Raw genomic sequence first — 21,787 nt, forward strand, 5'->3', positions numbered from 1 at the left:
TATTTTTAGTGAGTAAAAGCCCTATACGCTGGTAGGTCATGAGCCAGTGTCTTGCGCAGATTTCTACTTCGGACAGACATTGAGCTTGCTTCATTTTATACGATACCTTAAAAAATTATGGTTATGGTTACGTCTCAAATGAGGACATTCACGACCAATTGGCCATTGGTTTGACGTACTAGACTATTATTGAAACGCCTTTCGAACCGAATGAAGGTAACGATCCGAACTAGACGAGATGACTCTCGAAAGCTACCTAATTATACAATCTGAAAGAATTTGAATCTTTATAATACATCCCACCTCGATATTTACTTCGATAAAGTTCAGTTCAGTTCAATAAATTTACAGGAAAATCCTGCCCCTTTGCAAAATATGCAGCATTTTATGAGAATTTACACTGAATCTTAAGGCCCATCCACATGCTTGCCAAACTTTAAGAAACAGTCGCCAACGCAAATGTATGGATGGTTTTTGCTAGCGCTTGTAGGCGATCGGCGCGTCCGAACACTTCCCAAATTTCAATAACCCATCGTAAACGCAAACGTGTGGATAGGGTGTTGGCCTGGTTCGCTAACTCTTGCCGGTGATCCTATCGAGTGTCGATTTTATGGCATAAATAAAAGTAAATTTGCTTCCAGTGCTTGCGACATATCCACATGTTTGTGAGCATTATGTCTCGTTTGTGCACTGGCGGCGATCGCACGCGTAGCTAAGTTGTTAAGCAAGTTGTTGGTTGCGGCGAGATTGCACGTATGTAAGCAAGCTGCAGTTGCAACGAGATTGCACGTCTGAGGACAAGTTGCGGTCTGTCAATCAGGTTGCGGCAACCGTCACCTGTTCACAAATTTACAATCTAACTACAACCGACAATTCGTCGTACGTCTGTGGTTAGTATAATGTACTTGAAAACGATCACGTTGTTTGATTCGCAAAATCAAGGTAAATATTTGTGAAGATTTGGAGTTTGTGACAACTGGCAACCGTGTAGAGCCGACTTTAGCATTCACTCATAAAAGCGTGTCTTGAATTATTTTGCCAAGCTCAAATTACTGACATCCGATTAGCAAGGGATTTATACAAGTTTGAAAAATTCCATAGAATTTACACTAATAATTTATTATTTTTTATCATCCAAATATTTTGCAAACTACGTATTTAATGAACCAAAACAAGGTTCCAGCACCAATGAATAAAAAAGCAATAATGCTAATAATAATGCCGAGACGCACCTCCAATTAATATGGGATTGAGATGAAGAAAGTCTCGACATTGGTCGGATATCGTTGAAATTGTGGCATTTTTATGAACTAAATTAAGATGTGTTTCCTTTACAATCCAAACGAGTTCCAAATAAATATAATCAAGAGTTAATTTGGAAAATGAAAATATTTGTGTAGGTTTTAAGTAAGCAGTGCCCATCCTAATTAGAAAGGATACATTAAATGCTAACCAATTCTTTGATTTAAAACAATGGCAGAACAATTTTAACAAAATATGTTTATTTACTTTCCAGTTTCTTATCTTTGAAATTTTCACTTGTTCTTTGCGCTCTTTTCAAAAAAACATGCATCCCAAATGTTTAATTACTTTTCTCTATATATCGGAATACATTGTTTTTTCAGACGTTACTTATAAGACTCTATTTCATATATATATGTATATATATACACATATATACATATATATACGTTTGAAAAGATTATCTTTGCCACCAAATGCAGTATTCTTTGATTCCATCCTTTTCCCAATTATTCAACTGCAAATAACAAATTTTCTCTATGATTTACAGTTTATGACTTATTAGTTTCACTATTTTATTTCAGTTTAATATTTTCCTCAGTAATTTTTCAATTGTTTTATTGTAATTTGCATTTTAAATATTTTTAAAAGTCTCTTCATTGGTTTGCATCCAGTCTTCGCATTTTATAATTTATTGGATTTTTACTCATTTTTAGTCTAAACGCAACGGCAAAAGATGTTTTAGTAAAAACTGATTGGGCAAAATGTAAATATCTTCACAGAAGACTCATTTGCAATTGAACATCAAAAGGACATGCAAAGCATTGAACATATTCGAGAAAACTCAGTAGGAACTAGTTGTCTCTCGGAAATTCTTTCAAATATTAGCGTTATTTTTTACAACAGTCCCGTCTGATTTAGAAACAAAATTTGTCTCATTACGCAACTGAAATTAGAGAACAGCGGGATTTTGCAGTTCAAAAGAATATCGAGTAGTAATTAATAATTGCGTTCAAGTAAAAAACATAAACGGTATTTTCGTAGTCTTTGAGATACACCTGTTCTCCGATGTTTCAATAACGTTTTACATTTTTCAAGAGCTCATCGATATGAATACACAGATATCAATAAAAGCCTTACATACAATCCTCTTAATTTATGTTTGTCGGAATGCACCACCCCCCTTGCCTTTTTGTATTTCTCATTCATATATCTCTTGGTTTATTGAGACTCTAATTGGAATTATTTTCGACAACTTTATATGTAGTAGATATTTTATTTATGTAAAATATTTAAAAGTTATCTGCTATTAAAGATTCTATTTTATTAATATTTTTTCGTTTCAAAGGTGGGATAGAGTTCCTTAGACAAATTTATAAAAAATACAATAATCACAGGCAAAAAAATAAACGACCATTAAAAGAACTTTTATATAGAGTTTCCATGAGTGATATGTTGTATGTATTTCTGATACAATATCTAACATCCAAAGCTTTTGATAGGCAATGAAAACGAACTTTTTTGGGGTTAATTAGTCTGATGGAAGTTGTTAAAATATTGTTTTTGAGCTATTTTCCCAGGATCCCTTTTCCTGCCCAACGAGCTACGAGACCGAGGGCGGCCAACTAATACGCAGTATATACATAAAAAAAGAACAACTTGTATACTTGTTAAACAAACATCTGTTATACAAAAGTATACAATAGATATTTATTTCGAGAATTGCTTTTTAGCATCAGCTTAGCACGACTTATTAGAATTCACGTTTTCAACAAATTGGGCGTCTGTTTTCTGTATAAAATTTTGTTTTGTTTTGTGTTACGAAATGGTAGAGGTTCACATTACAAGTCAGGTGGAAGAGATTTTGGTTTGTATTTAGTTTTAAAATACCCATTTGGTTTTATGTGATTAATAGCCTTTTGCTTTTGGTGACGGTAAAAATAAATTTTAACAATAATTGCAAATAATTGGGACATAGGTTTTAAAGAATTCGAAGGCAATAATAATAAGATATATTTTCCATTTATGGCCAATCTAAGTTTTGTGAAATGCTGTTGATAATATAGTAACTATATTCTTAATCTTATGCGTTGCTTTATATTGCATAATACTTTTCCTGTGTCTATTTGTATTTCGTATTTCTAATATTATTTTATAGTATATTTATATTTTCTATTATATGTATTTTCAACTTTAAATTCTTCATAACAAACAACAGTAACAATAACAACATTTTTGTATCAATTCTCAAATCAATTTTTACGATAAAGAAATAAATATTTATTCCCTTTTCAAATATTTAAAAACATATGTTTACATCTTCAACTTGTAAAGTGAATGAGTCCTTTTATGTTTAAATTTTCTTAACAGTTTTCAATTGCACTTGCTCTTTTATTTATGGAACTTCTGATAACACGCAGTAACTCTCAAACATAAAAGTGATTTGATGAGGGGGTCTGAGATGAAAATCAATTATGCGTGGTTTTTGCACTTATGGATAATACCAATCAGAGAATATACTACTGTAAATACAAATCCAGTTCGCAATTTTTCCCGAATGTACGATGTACCATACAAGGATATATTAAAATTGATTTGGTAAAAGTGATAAAATGATGACGAAAGTGAAAGGGATTAACTTAATACTTTACCTCATAAAAGCAGTTTTAGGTTATCATCTAAAATTTTATTCAAAGTGAAATAGTAGCATTAAGGCGCTAGCAAGTGATGCATTTTTCACATTATCCGCAGATCCTTGTGAATATTTAATCCATTCTGATAAGATGTTAAGTATTAATCTTACTCGTGTAGGAAAAGTTTGCAGTTTTGGCGTCCCAGATAATTATATCAACTTAAAGGTATTTATTTGTTTGAATAACACCATTTTGATAACAACGTTTCCTAGATTTATATGTGAAAGAGTTTTCGGTTTGAATATCACACATTCATAAAACTAGTTTCAAACATCAAGCAAGGTACAACAGAAAAAATATTGATGATAAAAATTATTTTGAAATGCATTCCTGCCGCAATTTTGGTGTATTATTTCCTGGGTCTTAATTATTTAAGTAGGTTTAAGTATAGCATTTTTCTTACTCGGGTTTCAAACGATGCCATTGTACTATAGTTTGTCGTGGTTTTGATATCATATCTTGCCAGTGTTTCGTTTCTGACGCTCCTGATCCATTTTTGCCTTAAATTGGAATTTCACAATGTCATAGAAAGCATACTACTAGAATCGAGATTCTTACCTGCTAACAAAATTCGGCCAATCAATTCGTTACGTCCTATATTATCAAAGTCCATAACCATAATATCAAGTGAGCACTCTCGAATTTTTTCCCATGGTACATTGAAACTGAATGACTCATTGAATATTGGATTTAGTGTGCACTTAAATATTGGCGTTTTGCGTTTCTCAATTCGTTTGTCACTGAATTGTAGCCAAACTTTCACGTAAGGATCTTTAAGAGATATGTCATATGATAATGTCATGATAAAATATTGTTTCCAACATTCTTAGTACTACTTTTTATATGACATGATGTAGGAAAAACTAAAATATCCAAAATGAAAACATTGCGTAACAGGCCCGCCGGCAACAATCCGTTAAGGGGGCCGAAAAAAAGTCTTTCATGGAATTCATTATTTATTAAATTCATCATTCCAGGAAATTCAATATGACGTTAAACCTAAAGCCCATGCACACGGGCCTTTTGCTCCAAAAAACGTTCACAAATCGCAAATAATAAACGGGATGGGATGGAGGGGGATAATGGAAAGGATAGTCAGCGATAAGAATTTAGCGATCTCTCCCTTTTATAATATTGTCTTACAATATCACCATAAATTCTCATTTCATGATCATTTATCATCATTTAAGGAAAACTAAAATGAACTACTCCATTTCCTTCAATGTGAGTAGTAAAAAATAAATAAAATAAAAGGAATGGTAGAACCAATTAGGCACAAATATGCGAGTATATAATAAAAATCCTCCTGCGTATAATTCAAGCATCAGCAATATAATGTCAGCGACAAAAAGGAATGTCTACATATGTTGGGATGAGTAAACAAAGATTTTAAATAGTTGACAAATAAGCATCCCAAGTATATTTGCAGCCAATAAAATAATTAAACAGCACACTCATTGTATTAATGAAACTATATTCATGACTATGTATGTAACAAAGATATAAAATTTACAAATGGAACACATGCGGGGTATGCTTGGTGCTTTGTACAATGTATTAAATAAAGTAGTTGGTTTAGCTTCAGTTTCACTTTTCCACTCACCAGATTTTCCGTTAATATCTTTTGCTTTTAAGTTCCGCGCTTTTATTAAAGTTAACGTCAGGATCGAATTCGAAGGATGGTAACAAAGTGAAGACAATAATTCTCCGCATTTATCTTTAGCCGGAGGTTTCAATGCTTTCCAGAAAGTCTGCTTGCTCGCAAAATCAACCTAATTTTAAGAAAATTGTTTGTATATAAAATAGATGTGGATGTTGGCCTTGAAAATATTTGATTTTCGCTCATTTGAAATGCTTTTAGAATTCCTTGCCATGTAAAAAATTTACGATTTTATTCACTTACATTGTGAATTCACTACTTAGTAGTAAGCAAATTTTTAATAGATTTATGATTTATGAAGGATATTTTTTATACCTTCAATTAATAAGGGTCTTTCATTATCACATCTTACAAGCTGACTAAACTCCAATTGAAAGTACCGAATTAATTGAGCAAAATATTTCTACATTCTTGAAAGTTAGTGTAGCTTAGAATATAATCCTTGAAATTATATTTCTGGCCGGCATTTGGAAAAATTCCGGATAGCTGAGTGGTTAGAGCACAAGACTATCGTACGGAAGGTCGCGGTTCAAATCTCACTGGTAGCAGTGGGTCTTGTATCGTGATTTGACGTCGGATACCAGTCGACTCAGCTGTGAATCAGTACCTGAGTCAAATCAGGGTAATAATCTCGGGCGAGCGCAACACTGACCACATTGCCTCCTACAGAATACTGTAGTGTACCGTTTCGGTCTTGAATGAAGTGCTCTAACACACTTCAAGGCCCTGATCCAATACGGATTGTTGCACCAACGTTTGTTATTACTATTTGGAGAAATTATTATTCTAAAATGTGCGGATGGCTCAAGTGGTTAAAGCACTGGGCTCTCGTAGCGAAAGGTCGCGATTCAAATCTTGCTGGTGGCAGAGAGATTTGTTATCGTGACTTGATATCGGATACCAGTCGACTCAACTGTGAATGAGTTTCTGAGTCAAATCAGGGCAATCATCTCGGGCGAGCGCAATGTTGACCACATTGCCTCCTACACTATACTGTAGTGTACCATCACGCTCTTGAATCAAGTACTTCAACAAATTTCAAAGCCCCTGATTATTATTTCCGAGTTATCACAATCTCGGTAGATGCCGGATATTACCTAATACTAACACTAAGTGCCAAACATTTAGGCTCGAACGATCCTACCTACTTAAAAACTAAAGGGGCGCTGGTGGGAATGGCCGATGATAGGTCAATGGGAAAATCCGTCGAGTACTCCTCGCAAAATCGAGCACGTATGCAGAATGGTGTACTTCTGCATGGTTTGACCCAGACTGTGCGAAAGTCCCAGGACATCAAGGGAAGCCGTATCTGTAGCTGGCAATATTATGGGAACTACAACCACCCGCTCGAGACGCCAAATTTCTTGGATTTTCCGAGCCAATGGCTCATAGTTCACCTTCTTCTCCACGTATTTCCTTTCAATGTTGCTATTATGGAGGATAGCAAAATCAATAATATACGCGCAGCGACCCGTCTTGTCAACTAACAGTACGTCAGGCTTGTTATGTGGAGTATGGCGGTCAGTCAGAACTTGCCGGTCCCAATACATGCTGTAAGCGGAAGTATCAAGCACTGCTTGCGCTTATATCGGTAAACCGGACATGTTCTCGTGATCAGCCCATGCTGCTTATTATTATTCTAAACATTTTTCAGTAAACATTATATATTCTCAACTAAAGTATATGGAATAATTTTCAATTTGGTTGTATTTATTATGGATGAAATTTTAATAATTATTTCTCTTTGAAGCAAATAATAGCGTAATTTTACAAGCCGAAGACGGGGCATATTAATCTATTTTATTTTACATACCTGACATAACGGCATGAATACTTCACCAATTGAATCGTCTCGCGAAAACCGATCATAATCAAAAACGTGTAAATGTAAAACCTTCAATTGTGCGAAATTAACATAAAATTAGTTAAAGTGAATAGTGGGAAGAATAAACGATGCATACCCTTGACTGTAGTTTTTGAATTGGAAAACCTTCAAAGTAAAACGTCTCATTCCAACGCGGATTTAATGTTCTGCGTTTTATTTTAGTTTCTAAACGATGTTTTTTATCAGGTAACAATGTAACCCTTACGTAAGGGTCAGATGTGCCACTTAAGTCCTTTGCTGGAAGTTCTTTACCCTAATTTTATAGAAATTAATTGTAGCCCTTTTTATAAAAAAAATTAACAAAATTTGAAATAGAGGAAATTGACTTACCTGCAAAATTTTCAATATAAGTGTTGTATTTTGGAAATCATATTCTAGAGAAAAATGGATCTGTCCAACATTTTCACTGGGTTCTGAATTATCAATATACATGTCAACCATCGACACACTTCGATTCTACAATTGAACTATTTTTTAGAGCTACTGAACAAATTTGTACGTAGTAAAAGTATACCGCTTGTCTCCCAGTTATGCGGTCATCTGTTACACCAGTGTTCGATGACCCCCCTGGTGATTTTGTTTGCGGGCTTGCTGCACTAGAAGAGAAACCGATCTTTAGGACCCCGAAATATTTATAAAATTAAAGCATTCGCCTAGTTTGAATAAAACTTTTTTTTCTAACAATCGTTAATTTGTTGCGGAGATATTTATAATAACAATAATATCATATGGTTGAGCGTAAATTTTCAAATAAAGACAGGCATCCCGAAGGCCACTTTTGGCTGTGAGTCGTTATACCTTAACTAAAAAGATACACGTATCACGAGAGCAAAAACTGCCTACTTAGCTCCCTCATTTTTCACTTAATTAAAAAATCACGATATTTCATATACCAATACAAAAAAAAAAGAAGTTAAAAGTGGTTCCAATTAGGTAACCACCTCCTTCAAAATTTTAAGTAAAAGATAGATTTGGATTGTAGTTTCATTTATTAGCTAATAATTATGTAAAATAGATACAAATGCAGTATTTCGGAGACCAACTTCTCTACTCAGCAGATAAAACACTGAGGAAGCGGACAGTTGGTCCCCGAAATACTTCTCTTCTCAGAAGATAAAACACTGAGGAAGGGGACTTTTGGTCCCCGACATACTTCCCTTTTCAGAAGATAATACACTGAGGAAGGGGGTAGTAGGTCCCCAAAATACTGTATTTGTATATATTTTAAATAATCATAAGCCAATAGAGAAAACTACCTTTGGAATTAAAAAAGTTAAATCTAAACTATGAATAACTTAAGGTATTCGATTATCTGGCACGAAAGGAAACCGCAAAATCTTTAATTCATTTGTTAAGAAATTGTAAAATTACTTTCTCCACATATCTTGCCTACTTCAAGTGGTAGTGAATTCCAGTAAAGTTTTGATTGCGTTGCTTTATTTATAATTTATTTAAAATAACATTTGTTTCAATTCATTTTCAATAATTTTTTAATTATTACTTGAACATAATTGCAATAATTAATCAATCAACAGGTCTTATCAATATCAATCGGCATCAATGTTGACGACAATTTTCTTGAAGAAACTAATAATTTCGGCGTAGTCGACATGCAATTGAATTTTAACTTGCCATCGCCATTTAGAGAAATCAAAAACATTTCTTATAACTATGTGCTCATGCATTAAGTATACGGACATACCGAACTAGACTGTTCAAAAGTGTTGGGGTTGTTGAAGCAGTGTCGGAATTGTTATCGTCACAATCGAATCGATTGATTCTGATTCCTGATGGCGAGAAAGCTGGGTTTTGATTATTATTACTGCTGGCATAATATTCGAAAAATGCAACGATCATTTCAAATGACCGGGTTACAGCTGCCCACATTGTAAAGTCAGATTATGTCGAAAGGCACCTATTTTTTTAATGTCAAAGGATTTTCTAATCAATTGCAATTTATTATTACTAAACTTTCACTATTTCTGAGCATTTTTACCACTCTAAATCAAAATTTTCGAGAACCCTCAATTACACGCATGTTCTCTACACACAACGTGTATATTCACCAAATTAACCATTGTTTGCTGGCAATTATTTTATTTCAGCATATTGAAATGATTTATTTAATTCCGCATATTGATATGATTACTTCTCAACAATAACACTGCTTGACGACAATGGGAACCGAAACTATGCTATTCACTAATATAGATCCTCATATTCCTCGGGAATAACTTTATATTGATTGGAAAATTTCGAAAAATATGGATTGCCAATTCAATGTATATTCACTTATAACAATTACTTCATTTCATATTAGACTTAATGAAATTCAATGAAATTCACAACCACAAAATTATTCTTAACAGTTTGAATCACGACCTCTTTTTTTTCAGTCTAAGTTATTTGTTTGAGTCAATGTAAATATAGTATAAGTTATTTAGAATTTTCAGAACTACACTATTCTTAGATTTATAAGTTTCTAATTATCATCAACAACTCTAATACTAAGAAATGTTAGTAATGAGGAACTAATTCAAAAATTAAGCACGAGACCAAACAATGTCATACAACAAGAAAAATCATCTAATCTCGTACCAGCCAAGATGATATGTTACGTTGTATGACAAACTGTTGCATGATGTCGGCTAATATATAAATAGAGGAAAGCGAAGGACATGAACAATAATGAATAAAATGAAGGTATATACTATATATGTTTGTTTTTTTCCTTGGTCGTGTTCATGTGCTTTCCACGTGTAGGAACAAAACAAAAAACATACAAAGACGAAATTAATGTTAGGAAGCTTTCTCTTTCCTACATCTCAATTGTTCTCTTCTTACCAAAAAGGACATCATAATATATACACGGTATACCGTGTTAGACAAGGAGCTATACAAAGCCCCGGGCTCCCATGTTTGCATTCTGAAGTAAGTTTTGCCAAAATTAAGCTCCTGTAAAGGTTTTGAAAATTTCTCATTTGGAATACTTGTACATACATCCCTGTTTTGAATTGTTTTGTGAAAAATCCAATTACATTTCTTAAAGTGGTAATAAATGGAAGAGAAAAAATATTCCAACATTAGCGGTAAAGTATGTATGCAAACTAGGAGTCAATACGTATGATTGTGTCCCTCGGTATTGAATAGCAGAGGGAAAAAAGAGAAGATGCATTCGATATTTATAAAAGTAACGACTTTTGCGCACATAGTATTCATCTTTCAACAATTGTGGAAGCTTTCTGTCCCGTTTACGGCTACGCATGAGCATAAAGGACGTTGGAGTTCCTTATTATCTACGCTATTAGAAATGTTTCATTTGCTATATGCATTGAGTGTATTTCATTTAATTTGTTAAGACACCCTTACATTTTCCCAATGACAATTAACAGGGATTTTGTCGTTCCCCTGAATTTTTAAGGTTTTGTGTAAAGCAAAACCTTATTAAAATCAGTTTACTGCTTGTTTGCCTGTTTGTCACACGTACTTTTCTTAGAAACGGCTGTACCGATCGCCACAAAATTTTGTAATAAAATAGCAACTATAATCTTCCACGTATGCAATGTTACTCATCATTATACTTTGAATTTAGTGGAAAAAAGGGACCCACACATGTAAAAGGGAGATCTAAAACTGTTTTTCACCGAATATTGTCATGTGGGGTATAAAACGAAATGTCTCGATTAGTAGTTTCCAAAGCTGGCATCAGTTGTGACATTGGCGCAAGGTTTGGAGCTTCTGAGTAACGGGTGAGTTCATCTTCCATGTGCTACTCCCATATAGTAAGACAGAAAGAACAGTGAACTGAATCGTGGTGTTGACAGAACTGCACACCCACATTTTAGGCAGAGCAGCGAAAGCGGATCTAGTGCTGTTAATGCATCGGGCAATATCCAGTTTGGGGTCATTGTCGGCAGAAACCACGCTTCCTAAATATATAATTTGATCGACGTGTTCGATGCTCTGCCAATTAAGGTTGGTTTTTTCGTGTTTATCTTCAGTCCCACCCTACTGTTTCCAAATCGAGAGCCATTTGGCCAAAGACCCGTTGATCCGATGAGAGAACAAACAGATGTCATCAGCATAGTTGAGGTGTTTGGGGAAATGAATGAATTCCTCTACGTCCTCCCGACAAGGCAACATGAAGACCGTCACCCTGGCAGACTCCGCTTTGGACCTTAAAATCCTCTGTGATTTTATTTCGGCGCAGCACGTGACATTTTGCTTTACCATATGTCGCTCTGATAATAGCTATTAGTTTCTTTGGAATGCCCCTCCTGTGTATGTTAGACCACTCCAGATACACTCATGTTCACGTTATCGACGTGCCTCAGATAATATTCGCATATACCAACATAACGAGCTAAGTATAAGTGGAACAAATGTCTACCCAAATATTATTATATAAGAAATACATAAAACCTTTCATATCTGAAACATCTAGCTCCTGGTTTCCCGTCTTGTTGAATATTCCTTGCAGTAACGAGTTTCTCGTTCAATTGTTGTGAAATCCTTTTTCCTGATTTTTTTTTTGCTTCGAAATACCAGTAGTTTTGAAAACTTCATATTTTTCCCGAAATATCCAATTACCAAATATATTACAAAAAAGACAACTTTCGAATTTAATCTACCTCCAATATTATTAGATCGCAAATTTCCAAGTACACAGCGCTACCTTTTAAAAATATTCCATGGGATGATTTTAATGGTGTACACGACGATTGTAAATTTCTGCCAGTCCTAGCAGAATTACAGTTGAACAAAATTTGTTCCCCATTAAAATCAGTCATTTAAGGAAAGCAAAGTGTGAGTATATTTGTAATTTGAAGCTCAGCAGATAATTTCAGAGGTTTTTTATCGTCTTTGCTTTTCTAACAAAGTCTGGAGGGGGGGAATGGGGGTCAATTCGATGAAAAAATGCCATGTTTTAAGACTTTTTTGTGGGATACAGATATTTTAAAAAATTGTACGGGTCACATTGAATCCCCAGAGGCACTCCCCCGGAAACACACACAAATAGTTGTTTTGTGATGTACACGATATCGCGCGATAGAATCATCTGAAACACAAAAATCAAAGTGCATTCGCTAAAGGAGGTGTTTCTCGAGGTAACCCTAAAGTGATATTTTTGGGTCGAGTTTTCAATTTTTCGTAGCACTTGGAAACCTCGATTTTTGCTAAAGAAAGTGGCATTGTTCAAAACGATGGTACAGTAGATGAGTTTTGGCGTACACGGACTTCAATAGTAAGTTTAAAAAAAGGGATTTAAAGTTTTGCACACTAAAACTTTAAATACCCAACCCTCCCAAGCCCCCTCCCCCTCTTAATCCAAGATCGTTTCTGAACGGGACAAAATTTAAAGAAGAAGAAACCGTCCGTTAATATTACATCTATTATTTCGACAGTATTTTGCTCCTTTTTAATTTTCAATGTAAATAAATATTCAAAATAAAACAGTGCATCAGCAGCGTCAAATATCCGTATGAGTATTTATACTTTCCATATTCGGGGGAATCCGGTTAGCTGTACATAAAGTTCATCGTTTCCTGTTTATGCGCAGCTAACTTCCACTGTATTATTTCGCAGTGCATTTTTGAGAGTATATAACAAATCGTTTTTTCATAAAACGGATACTTGCATGATATATTTTCACAATAGTTAATATCCGCAACTAGGAGTAGACACAAAAACTCATTCACGTCAGATTCATTTCAACTACGCTAACTTACATGATGGAAAATCAAACATTTCCAACATTATTTTATAACAACGTCTAAGACGAATTTGGTAATGCATATCTATTACACGCTCCCATCTATCAACGATTATACTAGAATTCTTGGTAATCTGTTATTCAAATAGGCATTGTGACGTAGTACACCTAATAAATTTTATTGTGAATAATTACCCAATAAGTGGTGTCTTTAAGTTTAAAAATCCGTTCAATTTCCGATTGATGTTATTTTGTATTGGCTGCGATTGTGGTTGGATTTTAGCCGACGGCGGCATGAGAGTGGCGTCTGGCTGTGATTCTTGTGTCAACGATTGCGGAAGTCTGAAAAAAAAGTAATGTTGTCTTTCGATCTGAGAACGTTAAATTTGTTATTTAATATCGGGAGGTAACCTAAAATGAGCCTAAGGGTCCCTCCCTTAGGCTGGGGGAGATACATATAACCAGTTGAGTAAACTGAGATTTTTTTTTATCTAAATATGTTGGCAATCTTTTATATAATAGGTTTTGAAAATTTCAAATTGAATTTCTGAATAATTTTGAAATTATAACCGTCGAAGTGTCTATGCCTCTACTGGAGAGGGAGTGGCGATATTTGGATAATCCCCCACATTTTGATGCGTTTTTGGACGATTAACTGTTATATATACCGAAATGTATATTCATACAATTAGTGTACAGGTATATACCGACCTTTACGAGGAAACTGAAGGATTACAATATGGGATAGAACCGCTGAATGGCTGTAAGTTTTCACAACTATCGATTTTTCGTAATCGACATTTTAAATGCGTTTTTCTCAAAACAGTATTTTCCAAATTGGTATACAAAACAACTCAAAAAGTACTTTTTTATCTTACCTAGTACCTCCTAGTTGAACCTAAAAGATCCGAAATATTATTAAAAGAAAATACAACACCATAAACACAAAAAAAGATTTTTACTGAAAATTTGCACTTTTTTGTTTCATGGTTAAAATTTTTAATAAAATTTTAAAGTTTTTGACATTTTATGCCACTGTGAATGAAAAATCCAAAACCGTTTTCGTTAACTTTACCAGAAATTTAATTTTTCCAAATATGCATATTCCAGTGACGCCAATCACTGAAGAACGTTACAAGTATTTTGGCATCATTTTGGTTTTCTAAGAGTAAAACATGTATGAAATATTTCATTCAAATATACCTAATTAAGATATCAACATTTCTATAGAAAAAAAAATATAAATTGGCTTGGTTCTGGCAGTTGACAGGTATCTCTCCCCTTAATATATATTTTTTAGATGAAAATTAACTTATATTCTGTTTGGTCCGAAAAGATTTACCTCATACTTCCACTAGATGATTCTTCATCTTCGTTTGGCTCTATGAATTGTAACTGAGAGCGTTTATGGCGCCACCATAGATAACCACCCGCCAAGAAGAGAAGAATAGTTATGATGACTCCTAAGGTTGCAAGACAGCCAATGAGAATTGCACTTGCCATCTTTTAGTTGAAACTCCAACAAGAACGTGATATTCTGCTGTTTTCCTTTGATTCTACGTCTAATGAAAAATATTTATTTAACATTTATTCAGACCGCTATTGTTTATTAAATGTAATCTTCCAAATGAAAAGTCACCTATTTTACATGGATATAAGTCCATTCCATTTTACAATATGGTAATTAAAAGTAAAAGCACAATTTGATTCGAACATACCCACTCGGTTTTTGGAAATAAATATCATCCGTACATCAATAATACAACCGATAAATTCTATATAAAATCATGATGTGCCAATTAGTAGTGCCAATTCACTTTTGTTGACTTCTTGGGAAATTATGCAGCTCTGTTTAGTGCCTAATATCTATATATCTAATTTCCCTTTCTAACTAAACGATAAACAGTGTGGATTTCGATGAGATAATTCCTATTGGGCATCAATAAAACAAAATGATTACACATGGAAAATCAATATATTATATGTTAAGCCGAAAATAGGCAGGCCCTTTAGTCCCCATGTTAAATTTGATAGCAGCGTATAGTCTGTTTATCAACTAGTTACGTAAGGGCAAGCATATGCAGGTTTCATAACAAATTTTGTTAGAAATACTCTAATTTGAGCATAAAAATTTAGGGAAATTGTCCTTTTATACGTGTTGTAATCGTAAATTTGCATGTACGATTTTCACCATTTCACAACTTCCTGTTGATTTTGAAAGTGCATTACGCGAAGTGGGGCATCCTAGCCACACATAACCATTTATTAACTGATGCAGCTATGTTGGTACAGCATATCAACAACGCGGTTATTGATTCACAGTACAATGAACTCAAAAAAATATTCAACCTTGAGCTTTGTGCATTGGAGGGATCTTACTAAAACATCGTATCTAATTTACCTGCGCAGATGTGCATATTAAATTGTAATTCCCTATGTGAACCTCAAATTCGAAGCAATTCATTTTAACGAATGATGTAAAATTGTGAATTTATGCCTGCTGTTAGTTTGAGCTATTTTACTAAGGAAAAAGGACAGCTAGAGATGATCCTTTTGAGAGGAATGGAACGGAGATGAAAACGTGAAAATGGATACGAATGTTGAAGACTGTCAGACTAGAATATTTTTTCCAATCGTCTCATTTCCGTTTATTTACTTTTACATAAAAATTATCGTACTAAAAATCCCCCCTTTAAAATCCCTGTTCTTGTTAATTTGATTATAATCATCTGAGACTGTTTCCCTTGTGTAGATAGTTCCTTTTATTGTGGGTTATTCTCATTTAATTTATTAAAGGACAAATTTTATATTTCTAGAACTCACCTTTTATGTAGCTAATTTTCTTGTGCAGAGTTTTCAAAAATCAATCGTTCCTTTAACATCCAGTATTTGAATTCGTCACTTATAAAGTTTAGTTTATCACGTAAACCAGAAATTCATTTTTGTGGAGTATGATTAAAAACTTTTATTTCAATCACTTGAACGATTCTTTAAGTTTTATTTACTTAATTATCAACCAGAAGTAGAGCAGGCTCATTTACACGACGAAATCATTATAGTTTTAGCTTTAAATTATGAATTGTAACATATTTTCATCACTGCGTAGTCTACACATGAAACATTTATGATATAATAACAATAACAATAACTGTGAACTTGGACTATATTTACTTTTTTTAAAAAAATATTCGCGATAAATAGTTATCAGATATACTTTCAAAAATAGTGACTATACGTGTTAGTTAATCAGACACTATACATTCGTTGAATTTGATTCAGTTTTTATTTAATTTGAAAATTTGCGTACGAAGTTTCCATAGAAAGTATGTCAACCTTTAAGCCTTACGTTTTTATCACAAATATATCTGTAATTTTCATGTAGCAGAATATCATCAGGGTCACTTGCCTTGTAAGTGTAAAATATCAGCCATAACTAAATTTGATTTTTTTTGCGAATGTTTCATGAACTACATTTTTGGATTAAGTAAAATAGGAAACAACAATGTATTAAAAATTGTTATTGCTTTTCATGTTTAATACATCCGAACCGGAAGTTAAATTTCTAAAACATTTCCCACTTCGTTGAACACTGAATTCGTGTGCTTTTTTAACAATCACTAGAGCTTAGTGGAGCATTCAACTAATGTACAAAAACTATTTTTATTTTTTATCACGCAAGTTTGTTTGAGTAATTTATTCAAATCTTTTTTATATTCTGATATTGTTTTTAGTTTCATTTTCAATATTTTTAATAAATACACTTCTACTCATTGCTACATGGTTATGGATCGGCGAAAGAATCTGCAAACATAAAGTCTGCGGTTGGATATGAAAAGCATGAAAACCAGATTTAAAATAAAACAAAAAACAAGAGATTGTTTTTTATTATATATCCAATAATTACGGTAGTTGATTGAAGACAACACACATATGACGACCATATCGCAGGGTATGCAAGCAACCAACTACTATGTTTCTATTCACATGACGCACGGGTACAGACAACTCTTCACAGCGATAACACAGTGATGGCGCCGCGCAATATGTTACACTTGAATTCCCTAGTCCTGAATACTAGAACTAAACTGTATCTATTAGTCGTTCAAATAAATGAAATCATAAATGCACTTAAATCAAAAAGTAAAATACACTAGAGCATGGTACTGCCATTTAGACTTTTAAACTCGTGCTTCATTCAGACTGGTATTTTTCCCACCAATAATGTCATAGTACTGCCTTATCAACGTTTACCCTTACATTTCCTCACTTACACATCCTGTCGATAGTCTGCAGTGCTCTATTCTCCCCACAAATAAAGTTCTACGGAACCCCTATCTCTCTTCGCTTCCAGACCAATGCACATCCGAAGTTACGCTTCTCCTTTCAAAGCACTCCAAAATCGCATCAGATATGTACGAATTTTTGCCAGAGAAGTTAAATGTGAACGTATTTGTATATTTCATAACATTATTGATATAACGTTCAAGCATATTCAAAAATATATGATCATCTCCTTATCCTTTCCCACTTTGAAGTTAACTTCTATTATCACAATATCTGAATTTCGTTCAAGGAAGTTCAAGATGCTTTTTGGAGTATTCCTAATATTGAAGCTTTTTCTTTCGCTTTCGGGATGAGCATGTCTCTTGTCAACCATCCGAACTTTATTGTGGAATGTGTTAAGTAACAATTGAAAGTTAAAACAGTGGTAAAAATAAGCCACCTCCCATTAGTCACCTGTTATTTATCAAATCAATATTTTGAGCTGAATGTATGTACACATATGTGTATCCCTAGGGAGTTCAAAATCGGTTGAAGAAAAGACAGGCAACATGAATATGAACTACATAAGAATCTCAAACAAAATCAAAATTTAGATTACTCATAGTTATAGTTATTCATTTCAAATAAAGTAGGGCCGAAATCTAAGGAAGATAATCACAATTCACAAATAGATTATACATTCGTTAAGCAAATATGTACCCAAGAACTTAATTTCGCCTACCAGTATCTTCAAAAACAGATTCTATACAAAATCTTGTTGTTATTCTATAATACATGCTTTTGTCCTGCTTATACTTCTTGCGAGGTGAAAAGCTGCTGTTGTCATGCGTACTACATGCTAAAGCAGCGAAAATAAGTTTCATTTCCTTCTGAATATTTAATACTGCGCACTTACTGTTACCAAATAAATACAATTCGGAAACCGGAAGCTTAGCGGTTCAAAAATGAAAGGTTTTGTGTATTTATTATATAAGGATATTTGAATGCACAATTATTTCATTTGCAGATAGTTAAATTATATATGCATTTAATATCAGTTTACCTACAAAAAAACACACACATGATATCCATATGGAATAAGAGATAACTTTGGCTTAGTATAAGCTTGTTGGTAATAATAGGATTTCCACCGACTTTCCCAGTATGAAGTGTTATACACTAGCCTATATTAATACAACACTTTGTACTTCGACATGAATTGAAGGGTAGTTCTAGTGAACTTCTAGAATTTAGTACACTTATAAGTAGGTATTTCTATTGCTTTTTCATTTTCTGTAAGCTTTCGCTTAAATTCGTAAATTTTACTTCTTTTCTGATAGTATACGATATTAATAAATTTGATTTCGGTAGACAACTTGGTCTTCGAATTAAATTCAAGTAACGTCTTTTTCAGTGGTAAAATTTGAACGTTAGTCGATTTTGACCTTAACTTTTTTGTTATGATCAATCTTATATTTTTGTGATATGTATCATCATTAGTAGTAGTGGTGGATATTGGAATCCTCCAATCCTTCATCACTCAGAGATTAAACAGTTCCCGATCCATCAATTTTATATATTGATGATTCCAGAGGTTTCGTAAGTACGAAGTTATAACATGATAGACTAGAATTATTACTGTAAAAGAATCTTATGCAAAGAAAAATTAAAACATAACACATCATAATTCATCATCATCATCATCAACGGCGCAACAACTGCCTTAATAAGGAACTCCAGACATCCTGGTTTTGCGCCGAGGTCCACCAATTCAATATCCCTAAAAGCTGTCTGGCGTCCTGACCTACGCCATCGCTCCATGTCCGGCAGGGTCTGCCTCGTCTCCTTTTCTACCATAGATATTGCCCTTATAGACTTTTCGGGCTGGATCGTCCTCATCCATACGGATTAAGTGACCCGCCCACCGTAACATATTGGGCCGGACGGTCATGGTATCGCTCATAGATTTCGTAATTATGTAGGCTACGGAATCGTCCATCCTCATGTAGGGGGCCAAAAATTCTTCGGAGGATTCTTCTCTCGAACGCGGCCAAGAGTTCGCAATTCTTCTTGCTAAGAACCCAAGCTTCCGAGGAACACATGAGGACTGGCAAGATCATAGTCTTGTACAGTAAGAGCTTTGACCCTATGGTGAGACGTTTCGAGCGGAACAGTTTTTGTAAGCTAAAATAGGCTCTGTTGGCTGACAACAACCGTGCGCGGATTTCATCATCGTAGCTGTTATTGGTTGTGATTTTCGACCCTAGATAGGAGAAATTGTCAACGGTCTCAAAGTTGTATTCCCCTATCCTTATTCTTCCTGTTTGACCAGTGCGGTTTGATGTTGTTGGTTGATTCGTCTTCGGTGCTGACGTTGCCACCATATATTTTGTCTTGCCTTCATTGATGTGCAGTAAAAGATCACGCGCCGCCTGCCCGATCTGGATGAAGGCAGTTTGTAGTTAGGTGGACTTGAAGAGGATCGTACCTCTTGCATTTACCTCAGCATCACGGATCACTTTCTCGAGGGCCAGGTTAAAGAGGACACATCATAATTAATGATTGGTTGCAGAAAATATCCAAAATGACACTTAAGTATCTTAACCTTGCAGAATGTTAATTCGTTGAAAAGATTAAATACTCTGCGTATTTCGTTATCACTGCCAGAATGCGTGCGCATGCTTATCGTATATCTCATTGGAGCAACTCTGATACGTTCAAACTATTGTTTTTTAGCCTTTTGCCAGTTCATATTTCAACAAACAACTTTTTCATAGATCGAAGTGGACTTCGAATAAATATTACAAGAGAAAGATAAACTGTTGGCTAAAAAATGAATACATTGTGAAAATTATCGATATTTTGAAAATTCGATCTTGTGCCCTGGGATATTACCGAACTTGTGAGCAAATGTTGGCTTTAATTGCCTTCACAGATTAATCGCTCACTTAGATGGTGAAGAGTTTTCCACTTCCTTTTTCTGGGGGAAGCTCTCGAGGTGTGGGTTTTGAGCTTGGGTTTCTTGAAGGCAGTCCCTTCTTGTGGGCAAATCTCTGCTGCTCCCTTCTTTTTTGGTCTTGCTGTTAATGGCTCAGGTCTCTGTTTGATCATCTGATTCCAAACCTTCCTTCAGATAGCGCAGATACCATTCAATCTGATATGCTAACCTCAAGTGTATTTTTATTGATGGATGGAACTTTATTGGTTGTGGTTTTCGCAGCAGGCTGTTGTTGAACTTGGCTTCCCTGCCTGGCTTCCCAACTTCTTGTGTTCTTTTTGTGTCTTATCATCTGGTTATCAGTGTTGCGGGAATCTGCCCCACTTGATCAATCAAGAGATTTCATGCTCTTGTAGACCAACTGTTGAAATAAGAGATTTCATAATAATAACATTTCAATATTCAATTATTAATTTAATTTAATAGTTTTCTTTTTAGTAGAGGGATTTTTGTAATAAAACGCCGTCAAACCGATGTGATAAACTCTATTAATTTTTGACATGTGGTTAATAATCGAGCATCATACTTTCTGCATTTGTCTCCAGAATTCATTGCAGTTTCTGAACTTTTTAGATGAATTTTTCATCTTGACATCATTCGAAAAATTTTTAATGGTGTTGGCTAGTCAAGAAATTCAGTATCTTCTTCTAAAAACCAGTTCATAACGAACTTTGCAGTGTGTTTAGGGTCATTGTCACGTGCAAATAGCAAAATAATGAACTGGAGTGGACTGGATAATGGACTGGAGTACTTAGCTTAGTCTAAGTGTTGGAAACCTAAAAATGTTTGTCATTCGCTTTTAGCATACTAGAATATAATTTATTTTTGTTCGTCAGGAAAGAAGTACGAAATTGAATTTCATTTATTTAAAATTCGAAAACACTTTTCTGGAAAGATATTTTTTTTGCTACATTTCTTTCCATTCCCTTCTTGCCAAGGGGAACGAATATTGAAAGATTCCCGAAGAAAACGTTTAACTAATGAATTGAAAACACTGCTGTTTTCCAATTTCCAGCAGGTAAAATAAAGAGTCGAATTTTGTCTCATATGAAATATTAAAAAAGTATTTTTGGCACTTATTTACAAATTGTTGAAGTTCGGATCTCTGTTTCGAGAAAATATGTATTTTGAACACGACTCTCCCGCAATTTACACCTGTGCGCGTGGTCATTAGAAGGAGCCGTCTAGGCAGTGTGTTCTAAATTTTCACATACAAATAGGTGATCGGGAAGCTAAACTTAGTCGAAAGCGAGAGGAAACGTCCAAATTTACCGGTCACAAGAAAAAGAAATATATCTTCTAAATTTCTCTCTAATTGTGTAGGAAATTTACC

The 21,787-nt window shown here is 34.2% G+C and overlaps 1 protein-coding gene across 8 annotated transcripts; it reads right to left on the reverse strand.

Moving 5' to 3' along the window:
• Nucleotides 1–1,100: 1,100 nt before the first annotated feature.
• On the reverse strand, nt 1,101–17,444 carry LOC119660751 (synaptotagmin-7). Of its 8 annotated transcripts, none has more exons than XM_038069511.1 (11): nt 17,187–17,444; nt 16,017–16,660; nt 14,536–14,755; nt 13,389–13,535; nt 7,995–8,076; nt 7,811–7,936; nt 7,557–7,733; nt 7,409–7,489; nt 5,539–5,707; nt 4,494–4,706; nt 1,101–4,435 (listed from the first exon to the last, which is right to left on the reverse strand). In XM_038069511.1, exons 3-11 carry the CDS (start codon nt 14,694–14,696, stop codon nt 4,335–4,337), a joined length of 1,257 nt encoding a protein of 418 aa, XP_037925439.1. In that variant the 5' UTR covers nt 14,697–14,755; nt 16,017–16,660; nt 17,187–17,444; the 3' UTR covers nt 1,101–4,334. The 8 variants fall into 8 exon arrangements, with proteins under 8 accessions (XP_037925439.1, XP_037925437.1, XP_037925436.1 ...); XM_038069509.1 differs by having other exon boundaries at nt 16,017–16,994; XM_038069508.1 differs by having other exon boundaries at nt 16,017–17,009.
• Between the last annotated feature and the right edge of the window lie 4,343 nt (nt 17,445–21,787).

Source organism: Hermetia illucens, chromosome 7, assembly GCF_905115235.1.
Source record: "Hermetia illucens chromosome 7, iHerIll2.2.curated.20191125, whole genome shotgun sequence".
NCBI classification, from domain to species: Eukaryota; Metazoa; Arthropoda; class Insecta; order Diptera; family Stratiomyidae; genus Hermetia; species Hermetia illucens.